A 26,787-nucleotide genomic window follows, 5' to 3' on the forward strand; every position below is an offset into this window, starting at 1 on the left:
GGAGTCTCTCCTTAGCTTTCCACTTAACCTGCCTTCTCCCACCCCGTTCAATGGGACAAGCCCCCTGGGATGGAGCGTGAAGGATGGTGGTCTAAGGAAAGTTCTCCCGAACACCCTCTCCCTCATACTTGACCAAGGTGATACTTGATTAGAATTCATCCCAAACCTGCCACCAATCCGGTGCAGGGTTGGAACCACATTGAAGTACGAGTTAGAATTATTGAACTCTACTCCTAGCTCAGCCCCCAACCAGCTCTGTGACCTGTTTTCTCATCTGCATTATAGTCTCTGAGATCCCCCCAGCTCTAAATGTCTGTTCTTCCAATATGACACATTCGATGCCTCCCAAGAGCTTATAATCTTGTTAGGGAGACACGACACAATTAGAGGGCTCTATATGACAGACTGTGGTGCAAAGCTGAAATCAGCCCAATTAAGGAGGAAAATGCCTGGTGCAGAAAACAAGTACAGCGGCTGATGAGAATGGGAGGATTTCTGTGGGACAGAGCGTTCAGGAGAGGGCTGAAGGAACAGTGTGAGAAGGGCCTTGGAGGTTGACTATTACCCGGATGGGGAGGGGGTGGGGGTGGGGGTGGGAGAGCCACCATAGTCTTACGCATGTAATTGTTACCTGGGTGTGAAATGAGGACAGAGGCAAGGGAGGGCAGAGAATGCAATCCTGGTTATCATGTAATTGCTATGCCAACTCTAAGTGATTACAACACACGCACTGCTCCAGTTATAATATGCTAGTTATTTATGGGACTATATTTCTATTCTCCGAGGCTTAACAAACATCACTGGAAATCTGACATTCAGAATTGGCTTTTCCAACCCCCTAAATTTTAATTCAAGTAATTATGTTACTAACAGAAGCTGTAATTTATCTTCTTGTGTTTACAAAGAGGAGAAAGGCAACTTTGGCCAAGCACATTTTCCCTGTATACTATATCTGGTTCGTGCTTTTTGGTGGTGGGGAAGAGGGTGTGTCCTTGGCCTGGGTGGTCTAGAGATTGTATTGCTCATTGCCGTCTCCTGTCTGCAATGCAGAGGGCCCTGGTCAGGCTGTTTGGAGTAACTGTGCCCCTGAGAACCTCAAAATGGGTTGAGCTGTGTCATTCAGAGGCAGCATCTGAGGTAAAGGACAAATCTATCTTCTAACAAAACCCTTTTGGCACAGGACTGTGTGTGTGTGTGTGTGTGTGTGTGTGTGTGTGTGTGTGTGAGGCATTGTTGGGAGTAAGAAACTCAGTGATTTAGATGAGAACTTTCCATGCAATTAACTTCCTCCAGACTAAAGCAGGTGCTGATGGGAACCACTGGGCAAGTCTGCTTAGTAAATACCCATCCCCAGATGTAGAACAATTCAGTGGAAATAATTATACCAGGTCAATTAAGCAGAACTCAGACTTCCTCCTGTTAGCCTGTTAGAATTTTTGATTTCTATAAGTCAGGTTTGCTCAGGATTTAAACTGCTTTCCCTCTGGGAAAGGGGCCCTCTGGGCAAACATCACTGATTTGTGTGGTGGTTGTGACTGCTAAAGAAGGTGGCCCTCACTTCTCAGGAAAGAGCCCCTGGGCTGGGCCTCATACAGGCCTGGGCTGGAATGCTGGCCCCAGCACCTAGGAGCTCTATAACCGTAGGCAAGTTGCTTAACTCTCTAAACCTCAGTTTTCTCATTTGAAAAGTGGGGATGGCAAGAGGGCCTATATCCCTGTTCTTTCATGAGGATAAATTGAGAAAATGCTGGTAAAGCTCTGAAAAAAAGGGACTGGATATAATAAATGCCCCATAAGCAGCAGCTACTGTTAATATGATGACAATTGTTATCAACGGAAACAATGGGTATTATTGTAACTGTGCCACCTATAATGATCCAGTGGAAAAGCTCTGTAAAGGGCAGCGTGTGAATGTAAGAGCTAATTATGCTCAACTCCAAACATGCAGAATTTAAAGAAACCAGTGTGTGAGTCTATCAAATGGAACAATTAGCGGTGATGTAAGGGCTGGACAAAAGAAGGAACACCAGAATTCAGTGAATTCTAAAAACCCTTGGCTGCACTGACCGACCGTCCATTTGTAGATTACCAATGGCTTGTCACAAAGGCTGAGAGGGAGGCTGAGAAACTAAGCTTTGGGGACCACTGTCAGGTTGAAAATAAATCAGAAACAAAATGGCATCACCTTTAAAATGATAAGGCACATCAGTGAGAAATGCAATCCAACTGATACAAATTCAGGTTTTTTCTTTTTTGTTTTTTTGCACAGTAATAGTATTTATTGAGAGCTTATAATTTGACAGAGGCATTTGTTAGTGCTTATGTGGATCCCTTATTTAATCCTTACCGTAACCTGTAAGGTTGGTTCTATGATTGTCTCAATTTTACAGATACATAACCCTTCAGGGACGCACTTGGTACAGAAAATGAAAGGGCATCTACTTCTCGGAGGCCCCTTTATAGCCTGGGAAAGTGTAGACCGACCGAAAAGTTCACACATAGGATGAAGGGCTTACTTAAACCCTGGAGAATTTGGATTTGGCTGTATACATACATTCACTGAAGATACACTACTCTGTGCTAGGAACTGAGTTTGATGTTGAACGTATAATGCTGAATAAAACTAGGTATGATCAGCTTCTGGGAAGATGGAGTAGCTGTACTTTTCTTCCTGCTATGTACAACAAAAAACCCTCACAGTGTATGTAAAACAAACGTAATAAGACTCTGAAACGTGGAAAGAAGGCAGATCAGGGACCTCTGGACCCAAGGAATGACACAGAGGTGAGATCCCTGGTTCTTCTTCTTGCCTTATGTGTCCCAGACCTGGAGATGAAGAAACCAGCAACCTGGAAATGCCAATAGGCAAAGACAATAAAAAATCCTCCTCTTTCTAGCCAAGGGCCCAGGAAAGGGGAAGCTTGGCAAGACAGAGAACTTTTAGACAATGACAAAAAGTCACTGTCTAAAATGACTACTCTAGCCAAACACCACTGAAAAAACTGGCTTCACTTCCACCCAGACTGCAAAGGCTGACTGAGGAGTGTAGACTTGCACCCTCTTGTGGTTGTAACAAGGTACTCCAAGACCCTGCTGCAGTTGTGTTACAGAAGGCCAAGTAGGAAGCTAAAACTTTCATCTGCTCGAGGTGGTAATGCAGCTCCCCCCATCCCTACCTGTATTGTCAGTAGAAGCCACTTCTACCCCTACCCAGCAGGAATAAGGCACCCTTGCCCCTCCCTGCTGGAGTGGTGTCAGAGGAGGACTAGTGGAGACTCAGGACTTTCACCTCTGCCCAGGAGTAATGAAGCCACTTCCCACCTCCACCCTTTTGTGTCAGTGGAGGCCACAGTGAAGCAGTAATGAGTTACAGTCCTACCCCTCCTAGCCAGAGAGGTATCAGTGGAGGTTTGGTGGAGACAGGGAACTCAAAACTTTGCCCAGCCCCACGTCCTCCAGATGTCAATGGAGGCCAGGTAGGGAATGTAGACTCATGCCCTCACCTGGCAGTAACAAAATAGCACCCCTTCCCCTTCTCCTGCCAGAGCTGTATTAGAAGAAGCCGGTTAAAACAGAGGTTCAAATAAGATTCAGAGTCTCATAACATAATGTTCATGATATCCAGATTTCAATGAAAGAAACCACTTGTCACACTAAGAACCAGGAAATCTCAAAGTGAATGTAAGAAGATAATCAGTAGATGCCAGCACTGAGATGACAGAGAGGTTGAGATTATCTGACAGAGACTGTAAAGCAGTCATTGGAAAAGTACTTCAACAAGCCATTATAAACATGTTCAAAAATACAGAAAGTTTCAGCAAGGAAACAGAAGACGTAATGAAGAAACAAATGGGAATTTTAGAACTGAAAAACATAATAACTGAAAAAACAAAAACAGAACACCTCAAAGGATAAATTCAACAGCAGAATAGAATGGACTGAGGAAAGAATCATTGAACTTAAAGCTAGAACAATAGAAATTACCCAATCTGAGAGCAGGGAGAAAACAGACTGAAAGAAAAATGAACAAAGTCTCAGGGGCTTGTGAGACTCTAACAAAAGATCTAATATTCATGTCCTGTGACTCACAGAAGAGAGGAGAAAAAAAGACAGGGGTAGAAAAGTACTCACAGAGATGATGGCTGAAAACTTCTCAAATTTGGCAAAAGAAATACCTCGGTGCTTTGTGACCACCTAGACGGGTGGGATAGGGAGGGTGGGAGGGAGGGAGATGCAAGAGGGAAGAGATATGGGAACCTATGTATATTATAACTGATCCACTTTGTTATACAGCAGAAACTAACACACCATTGTAAAGCAATTATACTCCAATAAAGATGTTAAAAAAAAAAAAAGAAAGAAATCCACAGCAAGACACATCACAATCAAATGTCTGAAAATTGAAGACAAAGAAAAATCTTGAAAGCAGCAAGCGAGAAACGACACATTACCTATAGGGGAAAAACAATTTAAATGACAATGGATTTCTCATCAGAAACCATGGAAGTCAGAAAGAAGTGACATGGCATTTTTTTCAAGTGCTGAAAGTGAAGAAATGTCAACCTAGAAACCCATAACCAGTGAAACTATCCTTCGAGAATGAAGGGGAAATGAAGTCATTCTCAGATGAGGAAAAACTAACAGGATTTGTTACCAGGAAACCTACTCTAAATGAATAACTATAGGAAGTACTCTAAAAAGAAAGAAAATGATAAAAGAAGGAACTCTGGAACACCAGGAATGAAGAAAGAACATGGTAGGAAAAAACACTGCTGAAAAAATAGGCTTTCCTTCTCCTCTTGAGTTTTCTAAATTTTCTTTAATGGTTGAAGCAAAAATTATAACACTGCCTGATATGGTTCTAAATGTAAGTATAGAAAATATTTAAGACAATTTTAAGTGGGGAGGGTAAACAGACATAAAGAGAAATAAGATTTCTATACCTTACTCAAACTGGTAAAATGAAAAGCTAGCCAGCTGTGATAAGTTATGTACATTTAATGCCATACCTAGAGCAACCACTAAAAAAGCCATACAGAGATACATTAAAGAATACTATAAATAAAATCAAACTGGAATTTAAAAAATGTTCAAGTAACCCACAGGCAGCAGGAAAAACCAAACAGGTAAATGAAAAACAGAGAGATCAAGCAGAAACAAAAAATAAAATGGCAGGCTTAAATTCTAACATATCACTAATTTCATTAATGTAAATGGTCTAAATATATAAAATAAAAGAGTTTAGCAGAATGGATTAGCAGTCATGAGCCTACTATATGATATCTACAAGAAACTCACTTCAAATATAACCATTAAAGGATAGAAAAAGATATATCATGAAAATATTAATCAAAAGAATGCAAGACTAGCTGTATTAATTGCAAATAAAGTAGAATTCAGAAGAAAGAAAATTACCAGAGACAGGCATTATATAATGACAAAAGGGTCAATCTATCAAGAAGATATTGCAGTCTTAAATGTGTAAGTGTTAAACAACAGAGCTGCAAAATATGTGAAGCAAAACCTGATAGAACTAAAGGGAGAAATCACAATTAGAGTTAGAGACTTCATGACCCCTCTCTTGACAATTGATAGATCAGCTAGATAGAAAATCAGTAAGGACATGTAATAACTCAACAACACCATCAGCCAACAGGATATAGTAGTTATAGAACACGGTACAATATACTTTGTTTTCAAAGAACCACAGAATATAGATAAGACAGACAATATCCTGGACTATAAAACAGACCACAACATTTAAAAAAACTTGAAACCATACAGAATAACAGAATGTGTTCTCAGAGCACAATGGAATCACACTGGAAATCAATAACAGAAAAATAATAGGAAATCTCCAGATACTTGAAAACGAAGAACAAATAATCCATGGGTCAAAGAGGAAGTTTCAAGAAAAATTTAAAAATATTGAACTGAATGAAAATAAAACATACATCACAATTTATGGGATGCAGTTAAACTAGTGCTGAGAGGGCAATTTATAGCACTAAATCCATATATTAGAGAAGAGGAAAAGATTCAAGTCAATAATTTAAGCTCCCACCTCAAGAACCTAGAAAAAAGAAGAGCAGGTCAACCCAAAGCAAGCAGAAGGAAGAAAATAATAAAGAAAATAGCAGAAATCAATGAAACTGAAAACAGAAAAGAAAAAATAGAGAAAATCGGTGAAACAAAGACTGGTTCCTTTGAAAAGAGCAATAAAATTGACAAACTTCTAGCAAGACTGACAAAGTGAAAAGAAGTTAGCAATATTAGGAATGGGGGATATCACTACTGATTCTGCAGACATCAAAGGATAATAAAGGGATACTACTAACAATTCTACCCATACAAATTTGACAATCTAGACAAAATAGACTGATGTTTTGAAAAACACCAACTACCACAACTTACCCAATATGAAATAGATAATTTTAATAGCTCTATAACTATTACAGAAATTAAATTCATAATTTCAAAAACTCCCCCAAAAGAAATTTCCAAGCACAGAAGATTTCACTGGAGAATTCTATCAAGTTTAAAGAAGAATTAAGACCAATTCTACGTATTGTCTTCCAGAAAATAGAAGAAGAGGGAACATTTCCCAGTTCATTTTATTCAGTGAGTATTATCCTGATACCAAAACTAGGGCGTACTGAAAAAAAAAAAAAAGAAAACCACAGACCAATATCATTCATGATTATAGACACAAAAATCTTTAACAAAATATTAGCAAATACAATTCAGCAATATACAAAATGAATTATATACTATGACCAAGTGGGGTTTATTGCAGGCTTGTAAGACTGGTTTAATATGAGGGTATCAATCGACATCAGTAGGTTAAAGAGGAAAAATCAACCGATCGTATCAATGCAGAAAAAGCATTTAACAAAATTTAACACCTATTTGTGATTAAATACTCAGAATAACAGGAATAGAGGAGACCTTTCTCTATTTGATAAAGAGCACTACAAAAAACCAACAGGTAAAATTGTTCTTAATGGTGAAATTCTGAATGCTTTCCCCCTGAGATCAGAAACAAGGCAAGGATGTACACTCTTACCATTTTTATTTAGCACAGTTCTGGAAGTTCATTCCTGTGCAATAAGGCAAGAAAATAAAATAAAAGACATTATGGACTGGAAGAAATAAAACTGTCTGTATTTGCATACAACATGATTATTTACATAGAAAATCCCAAGGTATCTACAAAAATAATCCTGGAATAAGTGAGTTCAGCAAGGACACAGGATTCAAGTAAAGATACAAAAATTAATTGTATTTCTATATGCTAGCAATGAACTTATGGGCACTAAAATGTGAAAATGCTGTTGAGGGAGTTCCTTGGAGTCCAGTGGTTAGGACTTGGTGTCTTCACTGCCATGGCCTGGGCTCAGTCCCTGGTCCAGGAACTAAGATCCTGCAAGCTGCGTGGCACAGCCATGTATATATATATATATATATATATATATATATATATGTATATATATACACATATATATGTGTATATATATATATACACATATATATGTATATATGTATATATATATACACACACACGCATATATATATTATACTGTTTATAATAACTCAGAAAAGAAATATTTAGGTATAAGTCTAACAAAACATACTGGAATTATATGCTAAGAACTACAAAAAGCTGATAAAAGAAATCAAAGGAGATATAAATAATTGAAGAGACAAACTGTGTTCATGAATTGGAAGACTCAACATATTAAAGAAGTCAGTTCTCCCCAAACTGAGAACATTTGTATGTTCAATACAAATTTCTATCAAAATCCCAGCAAGATTTTTTTTATAAATATAGGTAAGATTATTCTAAAGTTTATATCAAAAGACAAAAGTTTATATCAAAATAGTTAAAACAATTTTGAAAAGAGGAATAAAGTGGAAGAAATCAGTCTGCCTGATTTCAAGACAATATATAGCTATAATAAGGAAGTCTGTGTGGTACTGGCAGAGGGATAGGCACATTTGATTGATCAATTGAATAGAACTGAGAACTCAGACATAGACCCGCACAAATAAGCCCAACTTATTTTTGATGGAGGTACAAAAGTAATTCAGTGGAGGAAAGGTAGCTTTTCAACAAATGATGCTGGAGCAATTGGATATCTATAACCATAAAAGTGAACCTCAACTTGTATCATACCTTATACAAAGATTAAATAAAAATGGATCACGGCACTTATATGAGGAATCTAAAATATGACACATGAACTTATCTACAAAACAGACACACAGACATAGAGAACAGACTTGTGATTGTCAAGGGGGAGAGGAAGTGGGATAGGGATGGATCAGGAGTTTGGGATTAGCAGATGCAAACTATTATATATAGAATGGATAAACAACAAGGTCCTACTGTATAGCACAGGGAACTATATTCAGTATCCTGGGATAAACCATAATGGAAAAGAATATGTAAAAGAATGTATATATACGTATAACTGAATCACTTTGCTGTACAGCAGAAACCAACACAACATTGTAAATCAACTATACTTGAATAAAATACATTTAAAAAATGGATCATGGGTTTAAATGTAAAATGTACACTATAAAACTTTTAGAAAAAATCATAGGAGAAAATCTTCGGGATCCAAGGCTAGGCAAAAAGTGCTAATGACATCAAAAGTATGATCCATAAAAGAAAAATTGATAAATTCGACTTCTTCACAATTGAAAAATTCTGCTCTGTGAAAGATCTTGTTAAGAGGATGAGAAAACAAGCCATAGATTGGAAGAACATATTTTCAAACTACATATCCAACAAAGACTAGTATCTAGAATACACAAAGAACTCTCAAAACTCAACAGAAAAACAAACCAATCTAATTAGAAAATGGGCCAAAGACATGAAGAGACATTTCACCTGAGTGGATATATAGATGACAAATAGGGCATGAAAAGATGTTCAACAACATTACCATTAGGGAAATGCAAATTAAGGCCACAATGTGATTACATTGCACCCCCACCAGAATGGCTAAAATAAAAACTAGTGAGAACACTAATTGCTGGAGAAGATTCAGAGAAACTGGATCACTCAGACATTGCTGGTGGGAATGTAAAGCAGTACATGTTGGAAAACAACATTTACAATGTTGGAAAACAATGTGGCAGTTTGTTAAAAAAACTAAACATGCAACTACCGTAGGACTGAGAAATTGTACTTCTAGGCATTTATCCCAGAGAAAAGGAGACTTACATTCACAGAAAAACCTGTCCGTGAATGTTGACGGCAGCTTGGTCATTATAGCTAAAACCTGGAGAAAACTCAGATGTCCCTCAATAGGTTAAACAAATTATGATACATCCATTCTATAGAATATAACTCAGCAATATAAAATAATAAACTGTTGATACAAATAACAACCTGGATGAATCTCCACAGAATTAGGCTGAGAAAAGCCAATCCCAGTCGGATTCCATTCATGTAACGTTCTTGAAATGACAAAGCTATGTAATCAAGAACAGATTAGTGGTTGCCAGGGGTTAAGGAGAGGTTGGGAGACAGGATGGAAGCGGGGGTGGCTATCAAACAGCAACATGAGGATCCTTGTGGTGACAGAAATATTCTGCAGCTTGACTGTTTCAGTGTCAATATGCTCGTGATGTTGCATTGTGCTTCTGTGAGATGTTACCACTGGGAGGAACTGGGGTCCCTTTGTGTTACTTCTTACAACTGCAAGGGAAACCACAATTACCTCAAAACTAAAAGTATAACTAAAAAATAGGTCTGATCCCTTTGCTGATGGGGTTTACAGTATTCTGGAGGAGAGAGGCATTAATTGAATCTCTATACAAACACAATATAAATTCAACTGTAATAATGCTTTAAAGAAGAGGCGTAGAGTCCTGGGAGAACATATGATAGGTAGGGTGGGTGACTACATAATTTATTGCTCAAACTGGGACACTTCCGAGAGTGAACAGCGGTGCTATTAGTAATTAGCCTGGGAGAGTGTCCTGAACTGGGGCCCATGGTCACGCTAATGATAGGGGAGGGGGCTCGAGGTCAGGGGAGGCTCCCTGAAGCAGGTGAAGCTAGACCTAGGATCTGGAGGGAGATGGAGAGTGAGTTAGGCAAGCAGGGAAGGGAGGAACAGCACAGGCAAAGATCCTGCGGTGGGAGGGAGCCTGGGCCCCGTGGAAGCAGAAGCAGCGCGGCTTCTCGGCTTCTTGCATTGGCGCCTGAACGCCCTGCGTGGATAACAGCAGGAGGCTCCGGTTCCTGCGACCTCAGACGCAGTCTCTCTCAGGCCCGTGCTGGGTTGTAAACCACATGTTTGTTTCGAGGCTATATTTAGCTCCAGCTTTGCTCTCTCTGCCACCCTTGAACAATTTCCTAAGATCCGCCAGCTGCACTGCTCCTGATTCTGACTAGGGGGATGAGTGGAAGGGTCATGACCCCTGAGTATGGGGGCGGGAGGGCCACAGGCGCATCCCATCCATACAGTACCTTCTCTGGCAGCAGCTTAAAGTGGCCTCGGGCCATCCTTGAGGGGTTCCCTCCCTTCTCCCGGGTGGGGTGCTTCCTCTGAGCAGCAGCCTCATCTCTCTCTGGCTCTTCTCACCCTGGGAGCCCTTCCCCCCGGTTTCTCCACCCAGACTTCTTAACTTGCTTCTCTTGTATCCAAACTTGCTCTTAGAAAATCTCCCAACCCAGCCCTATTCTTAGCTTTGGAGGGTGCGTTTAAGCTCTCTGAGCATCATTGTGTGGATCTGACCACCTCCCAGGACTCTGAAAAGATTAAATGAGGAGGGGTTGCATACCATCGTTCAGAGTCCCAGCACTGAGGTCAGCCACTGAGGCCTTTTCCATGAGATTATTTGCTCTCTAATTCTGCAGTCTCACCATGGGGGATAAAAGCTTTGACTCCTCATGAGGGAAATCCAGGCATCATCATCGGGCAGATGGAATATATGTTTTGCGGGGATGGAGGGAGGAATTAGAGAGAAGAGGTAGAGAGGGTCTAATAGTAATTTATTAAGTGCTTATTATGTGTCAGGCACTATTCAGACATTATCTCATTGGATCCTCAAAAAACGCATTGAGAAAGGAGCTACTGATATCTCATTTCACAGATGGGCAAGCCAAAGCTCAGAGGGGTTGCACACTTTCCCCAAAGTCACACACCTAGTACGACAGAGCCAGGATCTGAACTCTGCTCTGCTTGGATCCAGAATCATTGTTTGCCCACTGGCCTCTGCAGTCTCCCTGGAAATCATGTCCCATCTCCAGTACCTGAAACTTAGCTGTCTGGTCTTTTTCTGTCTTCTCCCCAATGTTCCCACTGCCACCACCCAGGCACCTTTTCTCTCTCTCCTTCTCTAACCCTTCCCTCATCTTCTCTTTGCTTTTCCATTCCCCCCCCCACCCAGTCCTATTTTCTTCTCTGCTATCTGGGCCTTAACCCACCAATGGTACCCCTGGGGGATAGGTCAGCTCTGCTAGGATCTATCTCATTGTCACTGCTGCCTGGAGTTTCCCATGGTTGTCTATTCCCCTTGTTAAACTTGGTAAGCATCTGGTGGTGTCTTTTTAAATGCAAATATTGTACTCCTGGGAAGGGTGCATTAAGACATCAACATTGAAGGATGAATTAGATGCTCCCTCTGTATAAACTTTGCTGGGGAAGCACAGAGCTAGGAGTCATGGGAAAAGAAAAGGGAGGCTGGATGCAACAAAGACTCTCTAAGCATGTCCTGGGTTCCAGAAATCAGAACTGGGGGTTGGCTTGGGTCCAGTCTAAAGAGATGAGATCTGTAACTATATCGATGTCAACTACAACAGCAGGCCGTGCCTTTCCTTTTGTGTCACCCTGTTAAGTTTGGTGCTTCCTGGCACATTCTCTCCTTTAATCCTCAAACTCAGTGAAGTGGGTTTTCTTTTCTCTGTCATAATCTTGAGACTTATTAAAATTTCTCAGCTAACCCTGGGAAAACCAAGACTACATTTTAAGTCCTCTCATGTCCTCATCTCCACCTCTCCTAGAAAATCCCCTGCTTTTCTACCATAAGATATTCTAATTAAATTGCTCAAATCTCCTTTCTGTCTTCCGTTCTCTCATTCCATTACTCTTTTATTCATTTGACAAGCATTTAGGAAGGATCTGTTAGGTTCATCAGGCACTAGGTTAAGTTTCACATATATTATTCATTTACCTCTGAAAACCATCCTATGGGGATGATGTTAGAATACCTTTTAAAATGGAAAAACTGAATAATGCCTAATTGACCAATGCCCCAGCAATGGCACTCTGAAATCCATCACCATGTTAGTGCCCAGGCCATGCTTTCCACAGGCTGCTCCCAGCCACGACCAAGTGTGGCAGGGATACCATGGCAGGCCTGCTTCTGGGAGCTAGAGAACTACTTAGGGAGTGACTTTGGCTCAAGGACTTCCCCCTGTCTTGCCAGACTCTCTCAGAATGCACAGTTATCAAAGATTCGCTCACTCACCTTTCCTTCCTCCTTTCCCTCTTTCCTCCACAAGAGTCAGACATACATCTTGGGCTGATGGCTTTCCCAGCCACCACTCCTGGCTCCCTCTCATTCCCCCTTACAGGGCATTTACCTTCATCCATTTCTTGTAGGTCTAATCCTGCTGTGGCGTGTGCTTCTTGTAAGACCTGGATTAACACACTTGCCTTAACAAAATACACTTCTGGTCTTTGTGGGTGAGGTCAGAACTTGGGCAAGAGGCTGATGTGGAAGCAAGTGTCCTCGTCCTTGTCTTCCTGTCTGAGGATTGTCTTTGAGATCCAGCAGGATGCAGCCTGTTCTGAGCCTGGGGACTTGTGCGCTGACCCAGGAGCATCTGGCAACGCTGCCCACTCCTCCTTTGTAAAACGCTCATTTCCCTTGCTTCCGTGATGCCACACTCTGTGGATTCCCCTCCAACCTCTCAAGCTGCCCTTTCTCAGGCTCATCTGTTTGTTCTCCTGGCTCATCCTCTCACCAAAGTCAAGGGTCTCAGTTGGAAGCTTTCATTTTCCATGCTATCTTGAAGAGACCACCTTTTCTTTAAGAAATGCAGCATTGCTTTTAGAGCAATAGGGAGAAGAATAAAACAAAATCCTGTTTTCCTCCAAACCTTATTTTCCAATTGCATTCACCTCATTAGATTTTTTGGCCCTGCTTTTCTTTTGGAGACACGAGCGTGAGGAAAAGGTTGACACAGTTGCTGATGACTTTCAGTAGCTTAATGAGTATGTGCTTTCGTGGAGGTTGTTCATTTTCCACTGTTGACTATACTTCTTCAAGCCTGAACTTGCTGCTTGTATGCAGGCCTGGAGTTCAATGACCGCAGTTTTCTCTTCCTCGCTAGGGGGCGCCATTTAAAGACAAGGGCGCCCCCAACCAAATCACCAGTCTCTTCTCAAACTGCTAGGCATGTTGTGGGAGCCGCATGCCCAGGGAGTACCGGCTACCAGCGTTAGTCCTCATGGTGTGTGCTTGGGTGGGAAGACAGGTGATGCAGCAGAAAGAACACTGGCTTTAGAGCCAGATAGGCCTGAATACAAATATTGTCTAGGACATGTTATGTGACGCAGCGCAGGAAGACAGTAGAGACCACTGTGCAAGGGTTTAGCTGTAACGTCAGACAGATCCGGATTCAAACCCCGGTTCTGTCGCTCACAAGCTGTGCAACCCAACCTCTCTGAATCAACGTTTCCTCACCTGTAAAATGGGCACAAAGTGCTGGCCTCCACAAGACTGGTAAGGAGAGTGAGAACATTTATAGCCAAACTCATATAGCAACTTATTATTGGTACCACACTTCGTTCAACTGCTTTATGTACATTAACTCATCGAACCTTCTCTATCACCCTATCGGTAAGGCTTTACACCATCCCTATTTACAGATGAGGAATAGAAGTGCAGAGAGGTTAAGTAGTTTGTCCGAGATCACACAGTTGGTGGTTGGTATGGTTGGAATGTGAATACAGAAATTTAGTTCCCAAGTCGAACTCTTAATCATTCTGCTGGAATGCCGATGGGTCCTTACCACACATCTGGTCCAGAGTTACCGCTCAGTATATGTTGACACTCATCATTATCATCACCACGATCACCTCCTCATCACTGCTTCACCTGTATACATTTCTGCTTCTCAGTGTATTGATTGGAACCAAGAAAACCTACTTTGTCAGAATTAAATGAAGCAGTGGGCATAGAAGACTTAGAGCCTGATGTAAAGAAAGCCCTTGCTAAATGTCAGTTTTCAGGTTGCTCTTTCTTGCCTTCTCTCCTCTGCTTTTCTTCTTTCTCCTCCACTTTTCCTCATCATAAATTCTTTGGTGGCTTTTGGGGCAAGATTCTTAATGTTACTGCCTACACCTGAGACTGCTGGGCAGATGGTCACCTGTGGTAGGGAATAGCATCAATCAAATATTAGAGCTTTTGCTTCTCTAGAAAGTGCACGTATGTTAAAAAGAACAGATGATTAGCAGTTGCAGCGGAAGTAGTATTATTTACATTCACCTGTTTCATCTTTGATTGCACATTTATTGAGGGTCAGTGCTGTGCCAGAGACTGGGCCAGGTGCTGATACAGCATTCAGCAAATGGACACTTCTTGCTTTCATGAACACACAGTAGTAGGAAGTCCTGATTTCAGTGGTCTTCTAACTGCTTTTGTCTGCATTTCAGGTTTTGTTTTATAATCATTTGCCTCTGTAGAAATTCAGAGAGTTACAATGTGGACTGTTGTTTTGATGTTAATCAATTCATTAATTTCCTATTTAGTTCTAAAAAGGATATGAAGTGGTTTATCAACAATGCACAGACATAGTATGACTAAAGAGTATCAAACAAGAAAAACAAACAGTATTTAGTAAAAGGGGAGCAGAGGGTAAAGATCTTCTTCTGAAGACTGTTACAGCAAGTGAATGTGGTACTCAGCTTGACTGTCAAGACGTGAGAAGACACAGCCAGTTTTAAGAAAGTCTTTAAGATAGGATGTCAGCTCCACAGGAGAAATCCAAGTTTTTCCTGGCTCTAAGTTTTATGAGGAATTTGTCTTTAGAGCCTCATACGACTGCTGAACATGTTATAAAATATGAGAAACAGGCGTAATTGGAATGCTTCCCTGTACGTGCCGGCTATGGGTACTGATGGCAAGATATCTATTAGATTATTAACGGATTGGAAGAGTGTGTGTGCACGTGCACACGTGTGTTCGTGACATCAGGGAGAAAAAGTAAAGTTTCTCCAAGCATTATTTCACTGTGATGGTTAAAAAAAATAAAAACTGAAAGAAGCCATATTAAGGTGACATTTTTCTCCAGTTGTTTGTAACAGGCATAGACACCCAGAGGGAAAATGCATTCTCAGTGAGGCCTTCTTTGTTCTCCCCACTGGGACTGGGTGAAGGCTAATCTTAGCTCTCAACCTGCCTTTCCCAGTTGAAGTAGGCATTATGCCAGCAAAGGAAATGGGAGCCCATTCTAACCCTAGCCCTGTCTTTTAAATTCTAAATCAATATTGGACAGCTCCCATCTTAGAGCAGGAAGACAAAGAATTTGGTGATGATGATAATGAAGACGATGACGACCGTGGTGGTGATAATAATGGATACAGTGTCAGGTACTATGGGATAGTGGGGGCAGGATTCTTGGAAGAGCTGGCATTTAAATCAGACCAGAATGGAAATTGTGTCGGAGGACAGATTACAGGCTTAAGAAATACAGTAAGCAAGTTCATGGAGGTGAGAGTGCATGGAATCTTGGACACCATTCTGAAAAGTTTGGAGTTCATGGACGATAGCTGGTAATGAAGAGTTTTGAGGAGGGCAATCCACGACATAATCTTCCTTGTGTTTAAAAGGCTCTTTCTGCCAACAGTGTGGAGCTGTGCTGTCTAAAGCAATAGCCATTAGCCACCTTATTGAGCACTTGAAATGTAGCTAGTCCGAATTGAGATGCGCTGTAAGTGTAAAATACACACTGGATTTTGAAGACTTAGTACAAAAATATGTAAAAATACTTCAATTTTTATGTCGATTACAAGTTGAAATGAAAATATTTTGGATATATTCAGTTCCGTAAAGTATATTATGAACATTGATTTCATTAGTTTCTTTTTACTTTTTAAAATAAGGCTACTAGAATATTTTAAATTACCTACGTGGCTCACATTATATTTCTACTGGACAGCGCAGGTGGACAATGGGGAGGTCGGCTTGGTGAAGCAAAGAACTGAAGATAGGCATCTATAGCAAAGCCCTAGACCAGAGATGATGAGGGTCAGTTGTAAGGCAGTGACGCTGGGAATAGACAGGAGAGGACAGGTAAAAACGCTTTTTAAATAGGACTTGACACTGATTTTCCTGGATGTGGGGATTAAAAGAGGGAGGACTAAAGGTTGCATGTTAAATGTCTAGTCTGCCTAACTGAGGTGTTGGAGGGTGGTTTTTAGAACTGGATGCGGATGGCTTTCAACAGGGATATGCAATGGGGAATTCGGATGTGAAGCTCACAAGAGAGGACACAGTGGGGTTGTAGATTCAGGAGTCACCAGCAAGAGGTGATAGTTGAAGAAGCACAGAAACGGGTGAGAACATGGGGTTTACTCATGGAGAGAAGGTAGGATGAGAGCCAGGCACAGAGGATTGCACAGAGGTTGGGGCTCCGAATTTAGGATGTGGAAGAAAGAAGAGAGGCTGGTGAACTTGACTAAGGATGGTCAGGGAGAACCCAGGAGACCCTGATGACATGTAGACCAAGGGAGATCTTTCCAAATGGAACACGTTTACAAATGCAGGAGGCAGAAGCTGTTGGGCCCACTGTCTCAGGGAGTCACTGGCGGTGTTTGTTGGGACAGGCCTTTGATGAGTCACCTGAAGACAGATGTCAGATTGCAGAAAATCGAGACTGAAGATAGCAGGAGGATGTGCTAATGGATGGAAAAAGCTAAGAGGGGGAACTGGTGCAGGAAACTACGTGAAAATGTTGCACCTAGAGTCTTTCATCCATTTTTTCCCCAAACAAATATTTTATAGCCACATATCCATAAGTCCATCTCTAGGATCTGACCTTTCCGTGAGCTCTGTCTGGGTAGGGCTTCCTGCAAGTGGGAGAGAGAGAAGGGAGACCCCAGCCTTGCTCTTGCAGACAACTGCCCTCTGGGGGTCTGCAGGGAGCTTGGACACCATACCTCTACTGTGGGCTTGGGGCTTAGGAGGCCGTACCTTCCCCGGCTGTATGAGCCTCCCGTCCGGGAGCCCTGCCTAAGGGTCCAGACCCAGACCTTATACTCTGGCATCTACCAGCTCTGCTCAGAGCCCAAGCCGAGTGGAAGCTTCGCATCCCTCCCCAAGCCCCGAGCTTCGGCTTGGGCTGCAGCGCCGGGCCTTCCCCGGCAGGGGCGCTGGGAACCCGCGGATGGCCGGCTCCCTTCTAGCGTATGATCCCGCGCCCACCTCAGCCTTCAGCGCTGGAACTTTTTTCCGGGCGAGTGGAAAAGCAAGTTCACGAGGGTGGGGCTCCTGGGAACCGCAGGTGGTCTACCTCCTTGGCAGGCTCAGATTCCCAGGCACCTCCTCTGCTTCCCGCATCCCTCTTGGCCCTCCCCTGGCGCTCGTTTGCCTCTTCTTTGCTCTCCCCTTTCTTTTTGCATCAATATCTCGCCTTCTCTCCACCACTTCATTATCTCCCGGCTGGTCTCCCGCTCCCTTTTCTCTTTCTCTAGCTCTCCCTTTGCACACCCCCCCCCCCGCCCCGCCTTAAACCTTCGCTCCACCTTTCTTTTCTTCCCTCTCCTTACATTTCCCTCCCTCTCCCTCTGCTTTAACCATCTCCCACAAGGGAACTCTTCTGTCTAATCCAGAAGAGGAGGCCTTCACTCTCTCCAAGCTCCCTTCCTCCAACCTACTCCTTTCTTAGCAGTCCCTACTCCAGCTCCACGCGCCTAGGCCTTTTCAACCCCTAGAAATCCCGGGAGCTCCGCGGTGGCAGCGGCGGCAGCTGCACTACTTGCTTGTCCTCCTTGCCGGGGGTGGGGGGGGGGCGCTGTAAACTGCATCTCGAGGCTGTCTTTGGGTTTAGCTTCCTCTCTCCAGCTCACCCAAAGTTTTCCTTTTCCTATGGGCACGAACGGTCCCAGCCCAGGCTGAGTTCCACGCACTCTGGCTCCGCTTCTGCAGCAGGGCACAGTGCGAACTGTTCATCAGGCCTGCGTGGCGCTGGGCCGGGGACCTTCAAGTGGCAGCCTGACACTTTGAACGAACTGAGCCCTTTCAGAGATTAATCTAAGGAGCAACCTCAAAATCGCAGGCGAAAGATGGGGGCTAGATCCTCCCGGTGGGAGAGACCCCTCTCGGCTACTCTCTTTCCTCAGCTCCGGGGCCGGCGCCTCCTAGTTCTATCCTCTAGCCCCTCGGGAGGCTCCGGGAACAATCCGGTTACGTCCGCTAGCGCTGGGGGGCTATGGGTGCGCGGGGCGCCAGGAGGAGCGGGCTGTGCAGAACCGCCTGCCTGGCCTCGCTCTCAATCTTGCTTTTCAGACGACTCGCAGGTTCCTGGAAATGCAAACACAGCCCGTGCCTGATCCATGCTCGCCCACAGCCCGAGCGCACCCCTCCCTGCCTCACATCCCGTCGTTCACACTAACACGCACACATACGCGTGTGCAAACGCGCACGCACAGAGCTGCGCGCCCCCGCACACCCAGGCACCCTTGGCTCAGCCAGGTACCCCCACCCTGGGCGCCCGCTGGCCCGCCAGCCTCGGGCGCACCCCTCGCCCCCCCTCACGCACGCGCACGCATGCACTCCCCGAGCCCCCGCACCGGGCGGAGGCACGCGGTGGGTGGCGGGGTGCGGAAGGGACAGGCCAGGGACCTGGGAGTGGAGTCCCCCAGTCCATCCCGCGCTCGCCTTCCGCCAACTGCGTTCCTGCGCGAAGGCTCCGGGCTCCCCTTTGGCTCCCCAACCCGAAGAGTTGGCGCTGAAAACATTTAACCCTCCTCCTCCTCCCTCGAGGCCCCCCAACCGTCCCTGCGCGCCATCTCCCACCCCCACAAAAGGCCCGGACGGTAACCCCCTAAACGCGGCCAGAAGCGGCTCCTAACTCTTCGCTGGGAGCAGGCTGGAGGCTGGGTTTTAGAGAGACCCTGGATTGGGGTCCGTCGCCAGCCACTCCTCCTGGATTGGGCTTCATTTTCATATTTTAAAAGAGGATTTTCGTATTCCCTTTGAATACTTCTAAAAAAATTTCTGGAGGAGCTCGGTGGGAAAGATTTTGCGGGAATCTTGTTTTAAGAAAAAAAAAAAAAAAGCACCGAAGGGGCATTTCTTAATTTTTCTCGGGTTTTGGAATCGCCCCGTGGAGGAGACAGCAAGCCATCAAGAGCCGGGAAGGAAGAGTGGAGAGGACCCGCAAGGCGCACCAGGCCGAGCCACCTCCTTCCCGGCCGCCCCCTCCGCTCTCCCCCGACACACACTCGCTTGCTTGCTTACCGGCGCCTGCACACCCCCCACGCCGACCCGCACCTCGGGCGGGCGCCACACACTCGGCAGCCCGAGCCGCGGCAGCCGCAGCGGGATGGAGGCGGCGCGCACGGAGCGCCCCGCAGGCTGGCCCCGGGCGCCCTTCGCCCGGACCGGGCTCCTGCTCCTGTCGACGTGGGTCCTGGCCGGCGCTGAGATCACTTGGGACGCAACGGGCGGTCCTGGGCGCCTCGCGGCTCTGGCTTCGCGGTCCCCGGCGCTGCCTCCTCTCTCGCTGCGGGCAGTGGCAAGCCAGTGGCCGGAGGAGCTGGCGAGTGTACGGAGAGGCGCCGCACTGGGGCGCCGGCCGGGACCAGAGCCACTGCCCCAGCCAGGCGGAGGCAGCGGCAGAAAGAAGCAGGGAGAAGCCGGAGGGCTGTTGCCGGCAGGCGCGCAGTGGGGACGGGGCATCTCGGCTCCTGGCAAGCCTGGCGGTACAAGGAGGAGTCGCCGGGCGCAGTCCCCCAGTGCCCTGGAACGCGGAGACACCCAGGCTACTGTCTTAGCCGATGGTTCCAAAGGAAGCCGGTCTCTGGCCAAGGGTCTCCGGGAGGAGGTGAAGGCACCACGGGCTGGGGGGTCGGCGGCCGAAGAGCTCCGGCTACCCAGCACCTCGTTCGCGCTGACCGGGGACTCGGCCCACAACCAAGCCATGGTGCACTGGTCGGGACACAACAGCAGCGTGAGTACCCACCCGGCGGCGGATCTCTCTGCCGAAAGCGAGGGAAAATGGGGCGGGGGGCGGGAACGATGGGCAGATAGTTGCTCTTGGTCTAGGTGGAGGCAGGGGCAGGGGGGCTTCTCGACTTTTAGACAGACTGGTTCATCCCTCTCTCCCCACACCCCCAACAGGTTAGTGGAGTTTGTTGTAAGACAGCCTGTGCTTTTGTTTACCGGAGAGCCTAGGATTGGGGCCGCCTGGAGGGGAGAGGAAGAAGAGGTCCTTTACGGGATCAGTGCCCACTTTCTCTGGTACTTGGCTTGGAGAGTCAGTTTTCCTGTCGTGGGTGTGTGTGAATTCTTGGGTGAGGACACATTGATTTGGGGAAAGAACCGCTGGATAGACTGACGGGTTTCTGTGACTGCCCGGGCTTCCCCCCTTTCCCCTCCAATCACGCGAAGGAAAGCCAGGAGGCTGAGGCCACTCGGACTCTGGTACTCCTGCCCGCCGGGCTAGGATGCTGCCTCGGGCTCCAGGCGCACTTTCTCCCAGCCTTAGGGGAGGCTGGGCCTTCAGGCAACACTGATTCCCCCTTCAAAACCCAGGCAGCATACAGCTGATTCACTTTGTTAGTTATACAGGAGAAACTAACACAACACTGTAAAGCAGTTATATTCCAATAAAGATGTTAAGAATAAAAAAGAATAAAAAACCCAGGCAGCTGCCCCGAAAAGCCATAGGAGGGGCAGAAAAAAAAGTTTAAAGTGTGAAGTGAAATTCAACACCCATCCTGCACTCCTCGTTCTCACGCATGCACAAGCACACGTAAGTCGCTGAGCAAAATACTTGCCCCGGCCGCTGAGTCCTGCAACGACAAACTCGCCAAGTGGAGTTGGGTCCAGGTGCTTTCTGTGCACCTCTCCACGCCTCTCTCTCCGCTGCCAGGTTAACCTGGAAGCTGCTGTTCGAGAGGTGGCGCCCTGGAGTCCACGCCGGCGGCTCTGGCGCCCGCGGCCAGGCACCGGGCGCAGAGTACCGTCTGCGCAGCCCGCAGCTCGGGCCGGAGGAGCTCCCCACCCTAGCCCCCAGCTGGCAGCCAGCGCGTGCAGTCCAGCCCAGGATCCGCGGGGGATGGCCCTCGGGGAAGAGAGGGGACGGCCTCCGACGATTTACTCTACTCCCCTGCCTTCCTCGGCCCCCACTTCAGCCAGTCCTGCAAAAATCCTTTCCTCATCTCTGGCTCTGAGGATCAGATCAGAGCCCGGCACTGGGCAGAGTCTGGAGGATGACAGATGTCTATACTGGCAGCTTTGGGGAACTCATTTGATGGGAAAGCGCAGCCCCCGCTCCCTTTATATTTCTCTTCATGACTGACATTAAAGATTTCCCTGGGAAATTTTGGCCTTATTTTAATAGGGCCTGGGGGGTGTCACGGGGGTGAGTGGTGAATAACAGGAAAGCCAGAAGTCCGCAGAGAGCAGCACATCAGCAATACCGAGCACAGATTTCCTGGTTCTTACTGACACACAGCACCACGCAGGCAGCCCAGCCTGGGTTGGAAGCATTTGGGCAGCACAGCTTACCAGCAGCGTGGTGGCTGACTCTACCTGCCTCCAGTGAAGGCCCCCCCGTAGCTTCGCAGTGGACAGCTCTGGACTTGGGCGGTGGGCAACCTGTGCATTTGGAGGGATGGGTGATTGAGGACTTACAAGTCCCGGAAGGACTGTGTGTGTGGGCGGGGGGAGAGGGGGAGAGAGAGAGAGAGAGAGAGAGAGAGAGAGAGAGAGAGAGAGAGAGGGAGAGAGAGGTAATTCTCTGACCGCAGGGATTGTGATTCTCAACTTCCTTTTAGTTTGATAGTGAGGAATTGTGTGTATGTGTGTTATTTTGTTCGTGTTCTTACTCCATGAGGAGGATGGACAGGATGTGTGGAAGTAAATGTACCCCTAGGAGAAGGAGGAGGTGATATCTTCACATATCTGTGATTTTAACACTGCCACATTTGGACAATATAAATTCACTCTGTCTAAAGAGTTTTTTTATGTTTCTGCTTTTATTTTAAGGTTCATTTTCGTGTGTTGACAAATTCCCCGAAGATGGGAAGTTAAAGAGTGCTTTCTGCAAGTAGTAATTAAATGTGCATGGCTTTCTCTGCCCATCTTCAAGGCAGTTATACAGCAGAGGAAGTGAGGGGGCAAGTTTAGCCCGATACCCCCCAGGGAAATGGCTCTTCAGTTAAAAGGGGGTGCAGAGGGCCTGAGGAGTGGATCAGTTGGCCTTGGGGTCCTTAGTGACAGTGATACGATTTGGGCAGTTCATTAATAGCTCCTCAGGGATTCATTGGTTGTGCTTACGGCCAGTCTTACTGTCCAAGCAAAGGACAAGGCAGCACAGGTGAGTGCAGGGACCCCATGGTGTCTACTCTCTCTGGTCCAGAGAGTTACTGCCTCTTTAGCTTTTGGGCTGGACCTGCCTCTTTTGATGATGCTTCACAGGCAATTCCAGCGAGAAGGGCTTCTTTGAGTGTACGTCTGTGCTGCTCTGAGGAAGACAAGGAAACAGGTTAACATGGGCCTGCCTTTGAGAGACTTTAAGGAAACAACCCTGGGGGAGGAGCTAGGAAACCAGTTTCTGCAACATTACCCAGTTGGTTTCTTTCTCCCCTCCTCCTTTCCTGAGGACAGCAAAAGAAGGCGCTGTTAAAATAAAGCCAGGGGGCTTCCCTGGTGGCGCAGTGGTTGAGAGTCCGCCTGCCGATGCAGGGGACACGGGTTCGTGCCCCGGTCCGGGAGGATCCCACATGCCGCCGAGCGGCTGGGCCCGTGAGCCATGGCCGCTGAGCCTGCGCGTCCAGAGCCTGTGCTCCGCAATGGGAGAGGCCACAACAGTGAGAGGTCCGCGTACTGCAAAAGATTAATAAGTAAATAAAAATAAAGCCAGGGTGAGGAGTGATGCAGATGATGTTCCTTCTGGAAGTTCCCTTTATCGTTGGTTTCAAAGTGGTTGGAGATGTCCCCAAGGCAGAGAACATGGGTCCTTGCACCAAGCTCTTTTGACATGAAAAGAGAATTCCATCTTCCCTTCTGACATAAAGGGTGTTACACATGTCCTTCTCTGGGAAGGCCACCAGTTTAATTGTTAACACATTGTGAGGCTTCCCGCTCTCCCTCCAAGTGCCTCTGGTGGACCTCATTCCTGGCGTGAGGTCCTTTTTGGGGAGAGTTTCCAGTTACCCCGTATAATGGAAAATTGAACTCCACTCTGGCCGTTTGCGTTCAGCCATAAGGAAGTGGACGTGCAAGGGAGGCACCTCCACCCCACACTATGTGCCCTGCATGTGCCCAGGGGCTGAGAGTCTCATTCTAGGCTTGAGTCACATATTCACTTTGGTCCCAGGAGTGGGGTGGGATAGCTTGGAGGGCAATGGGGGAGGCGCCCAGCAGGCTTGAGCCAGGAGGGGATGGAGTCTGTGTCCCCCTCTGACCTTTCTTGCCCTGCCACGTGTTTCGGGGGAGAGGTGAGTGGGCTTGAGTTTGGAGCCTGTACTCTGCCTTATCCATTGGGCCACCGGGGCTGATTGGAGCCTATATTCTGGAAGAGCGATTTGCCTTTCTCTCTGGTTGTCTCCAGCTGAGATCCTGGTGATTGATGGGCTAGAGAGTGTTTCACAAACACCCAAAGGGAGTCCAGACCCTGTGGTTGACAGGGACACAGAAAAACACATCATTCTGCTCTTCTCCTTCAAAAGAAGAAAGGCGCCTCCTTGCTTGGTCAGTGAGTTGGCAAATGGCTCTGGAGAGTGGAAAGCTGTGAAGACAACAGCCCACTTTCTGGGCCCCCTCGGCATTGTAAGCCTTGATGGGGATCCCCTGTTCTGGTGCTGAGGTGAGAGTGCTGCCCCCTCCCATAGATTGATCCCTGATGCCTTTCCTGCAGCTCATTCCCAGAGACAGCGATTTGCAGGCTGCTACCCCTGCAGTGTGTCTGGTTGGAAGGACTTGCCAGATAATATTCAATTCATGTGCCCAACTCTGCACCTTGGTGAAGAGAAACAGGGAGATGCTGATAACCCGGCATCCTTACCCTGCTAGCAGGGGGAACGCACAGACTCTCCCAGGCACGATTTCATACCCGTAACTAATTCAGCTGGACGGTGTTCTAAAATATTTACTCTTAATGTGCAAAATAGTGACAGATTTGATCAGATTAATTGTGTTTCACTCACTGGAGCATCTAATTGTGGCTCCCAAACAGATTTTTCAAATAGCTTTTGGCTGGGTTGTCTAACCTCGTCCCCGCTCTCAGTCCCCGTGTCACGATGTCTTAATGCATTTTGCCTTCTCAGAGGCTTAATAAAGAAGCCTGCCACAAGCTCCATATCAAAAAAACAAACAACCCGATCCAGAAATGGGGAGAAGACCTAAATAGACACTTCTCCAAAGAAGATATACAGACTGCCAACAAACACATGAAAGAATGCTCAACATCACTAATCATTAGAGAAATGCAAATCAAAGCTACAATGAGGAATCACCTCACACCAGTCAGAATGGCCATCATCAAAAAATCTACAAACAATAAATGCTGGAGAGGGTGTGGAGAAAAGGGAGCCCTCTTGCTCTGTTGGTGGGAATGTAAATTGATACAGCCACTATGGAGAACAGTATGGAGGTTCCTTAAAAAACTAAAAATAAAACAACCATATGACCCAGCAATCCCACTACTGGGTATATACCCAGAGAAAACCATAATTCAAAAAGAGTCATGTACCACAATGTTCATTGCAGCTCTATCTACAGTAGCCAGGACATGGAAGCAACCTAAGTGTCTATCAATAGATGAATGGATAAAGAAGATGTGGCACATATATACAACGGAATATTAGCCATAAAAAGAAACGAAATTGAGTTATTTGTAGTGAGGTGGATGGACCTAGAGTCTGTCATCCAGAGTGAAGTAAGTCAGAAAGAGAAAAACAAATACCGTATGCTACCACATATATATGGAATCTAAAAAAAAAGATTCTGAAGAACCTAGGGGCAGGACAGGAATAACAACACAGACGTAGAGAATGGACTTGAGCACACAGGGAGGGGGAAGGGACGAAGCTGGAATGAAGTGAGAGAGTGGCATGGACATATATACACTACCAAATGTAAAATGGATAGCTAGTGGGAAGCAGCCGCATAGCACAGGGAGATCAGCTCGGTGCTTTGTGACCACCTAGAGGGGTGGGAGGGAGACGCAAGAGGGGGGAGATATGGGGATATATGTATATGTATAACTGATTCACTTTGTTATACAGCAGAAATTAACACACCCTTGTAAAGCAATTATACTCCAATAAAGATGTTAAAAAAAAAAAAAAAGCCTGCCACAGAAGCTGTTCTTCAGGGGTTTGCCAAAAAGAATCTGTTTTTAATTAATATCACAAGGGGAGCCACCTCAGTGGAGATGTAGCTGGGAAATGCAGGGGACAGAACAGCAGTAACTGCCCCTGGTCACCGTAGGCCGGGGGTGGTGAGTGGAGGGGCCGCACGCCGGCTGTTTGTCTGCTCTGCCTTTTCTCTGATGGCCCGGTTACAGGGAGTGATTTGCTTCTCAGATCCTGTAGTGATTTCCAAGGTAAGCAGAAGTTGCAGACTCCTTAATTGGGAGGCCCAATTTAATGATGGCAGAAATGCAGCGGTTGGAACTCGCTTTGTAGTTGGCAGAGAAGGAACGCGGGAAGTGGCGTCTCAGATTGTGTTGGATTTAAGGGAAGGGAGTTGTGTGGCAGGAAGGCTGAGGAGGGAGCGGGGGCAGAAGGGAGAACTGCTCTTTCCTCGGCTGTGTAAATCCTCCTGTAACTGGGGACACTTTGGAACCGGGTGATCGTCCTCTAGGGAGCAGAGAGGTGTGACGAAGCTGGATGGCTGAAACAGGAGGGTGTGTCTGGAGGGTTTATCCAAGGCCAGGTACACCAAGGCCTGGGGGCTGGACTCGCCTGTTGATTTCCTGCTTCCTTTGGCATCTTGGCTGGCTTGAGACACTTCCGTATGAGAAGAAAATGTCAAAGGATGAATTTTCAGCAAGTTTGGGGGAAAAGAGGTCTTGTGAAGTTGGAGGTGGAAAGTGTAGCATGCCAGTGCCTGGTGGGCCACTTTGGGTAAGCAGCAGTGGCACTATGGGATGGATGGCCTTCAGCTAACCACGGTCATCCCCCTGTTGTGGTGGGTTACTGAGGGAAGGGTCTGGATGCTGCTCTGACTTTGTTGGCAGAGAGTGGAGATGAGAGAGCTCTGCTTTACACGCAGTAGAGAAACTCAACTGTGTTTGACCAAGTTGGTGAATGAGTGAGTCCCAAGTCTCATTGAGCAGAGGCTATGGAGGGATTGAAAACCCTTGTCCCTTGGGATAGCGATGATTCCTTTCTCAGGTTGTTCATAACTTGACAGGTCCTATAATCAGGAGCATTTCACCCAGGACGTCTTCGTTCTCGCTTGAGTACCTTTAGCCTCTTGAATTAAACTCCAGAGTCCTTTAGCCTGCCATTCAAGGCTCTTCACTGCGTATGTCCTGGGTCTGCTTCTCCAACTCTGCATCTGATTGTTCCCTGATGGGCC

General features: G+C 46.1%; 1 protein-coding gene across 1 annotated transcript in view; it reads left to right on the forward strand.

Annotated features, from left to right (window-relative positions):
* Positions 1-18,871: 18,871 nt before the first annotated feature.
* The window catches only part of SORCS3 (sortilin related VPS10 domain containing receptor 3), a 585,385-nt gene continuing 577,469 nt past the window's right edge, over positions 18,872-26,787 (forward strand). Inside the window, exon 1 of the mRNA XM_004265871.4 lies at positions 18,872-20,203. Coding sequence (XP_004265919.1) covers positions 19,577-20,203 — 627 coding nt within the window. The 5' untranslated portion in view covers positions 18,872-19,576. The remainder of the gene's footprint in view (positions 20,204-26,787) is intronic.

This window comes from Orcinus orca, chromosome 14 (genome assembly GCF_937001465.1).
Source record: "Orcinus orca chromosome 14, mOrcOrc1.1, whole genome shotgun sequence".
NCBI lineage: Eukaryota > Metazoa > Chordata > Mammalia > Artiodactyla > Delphinidae > Orcinus > Orcinus orca.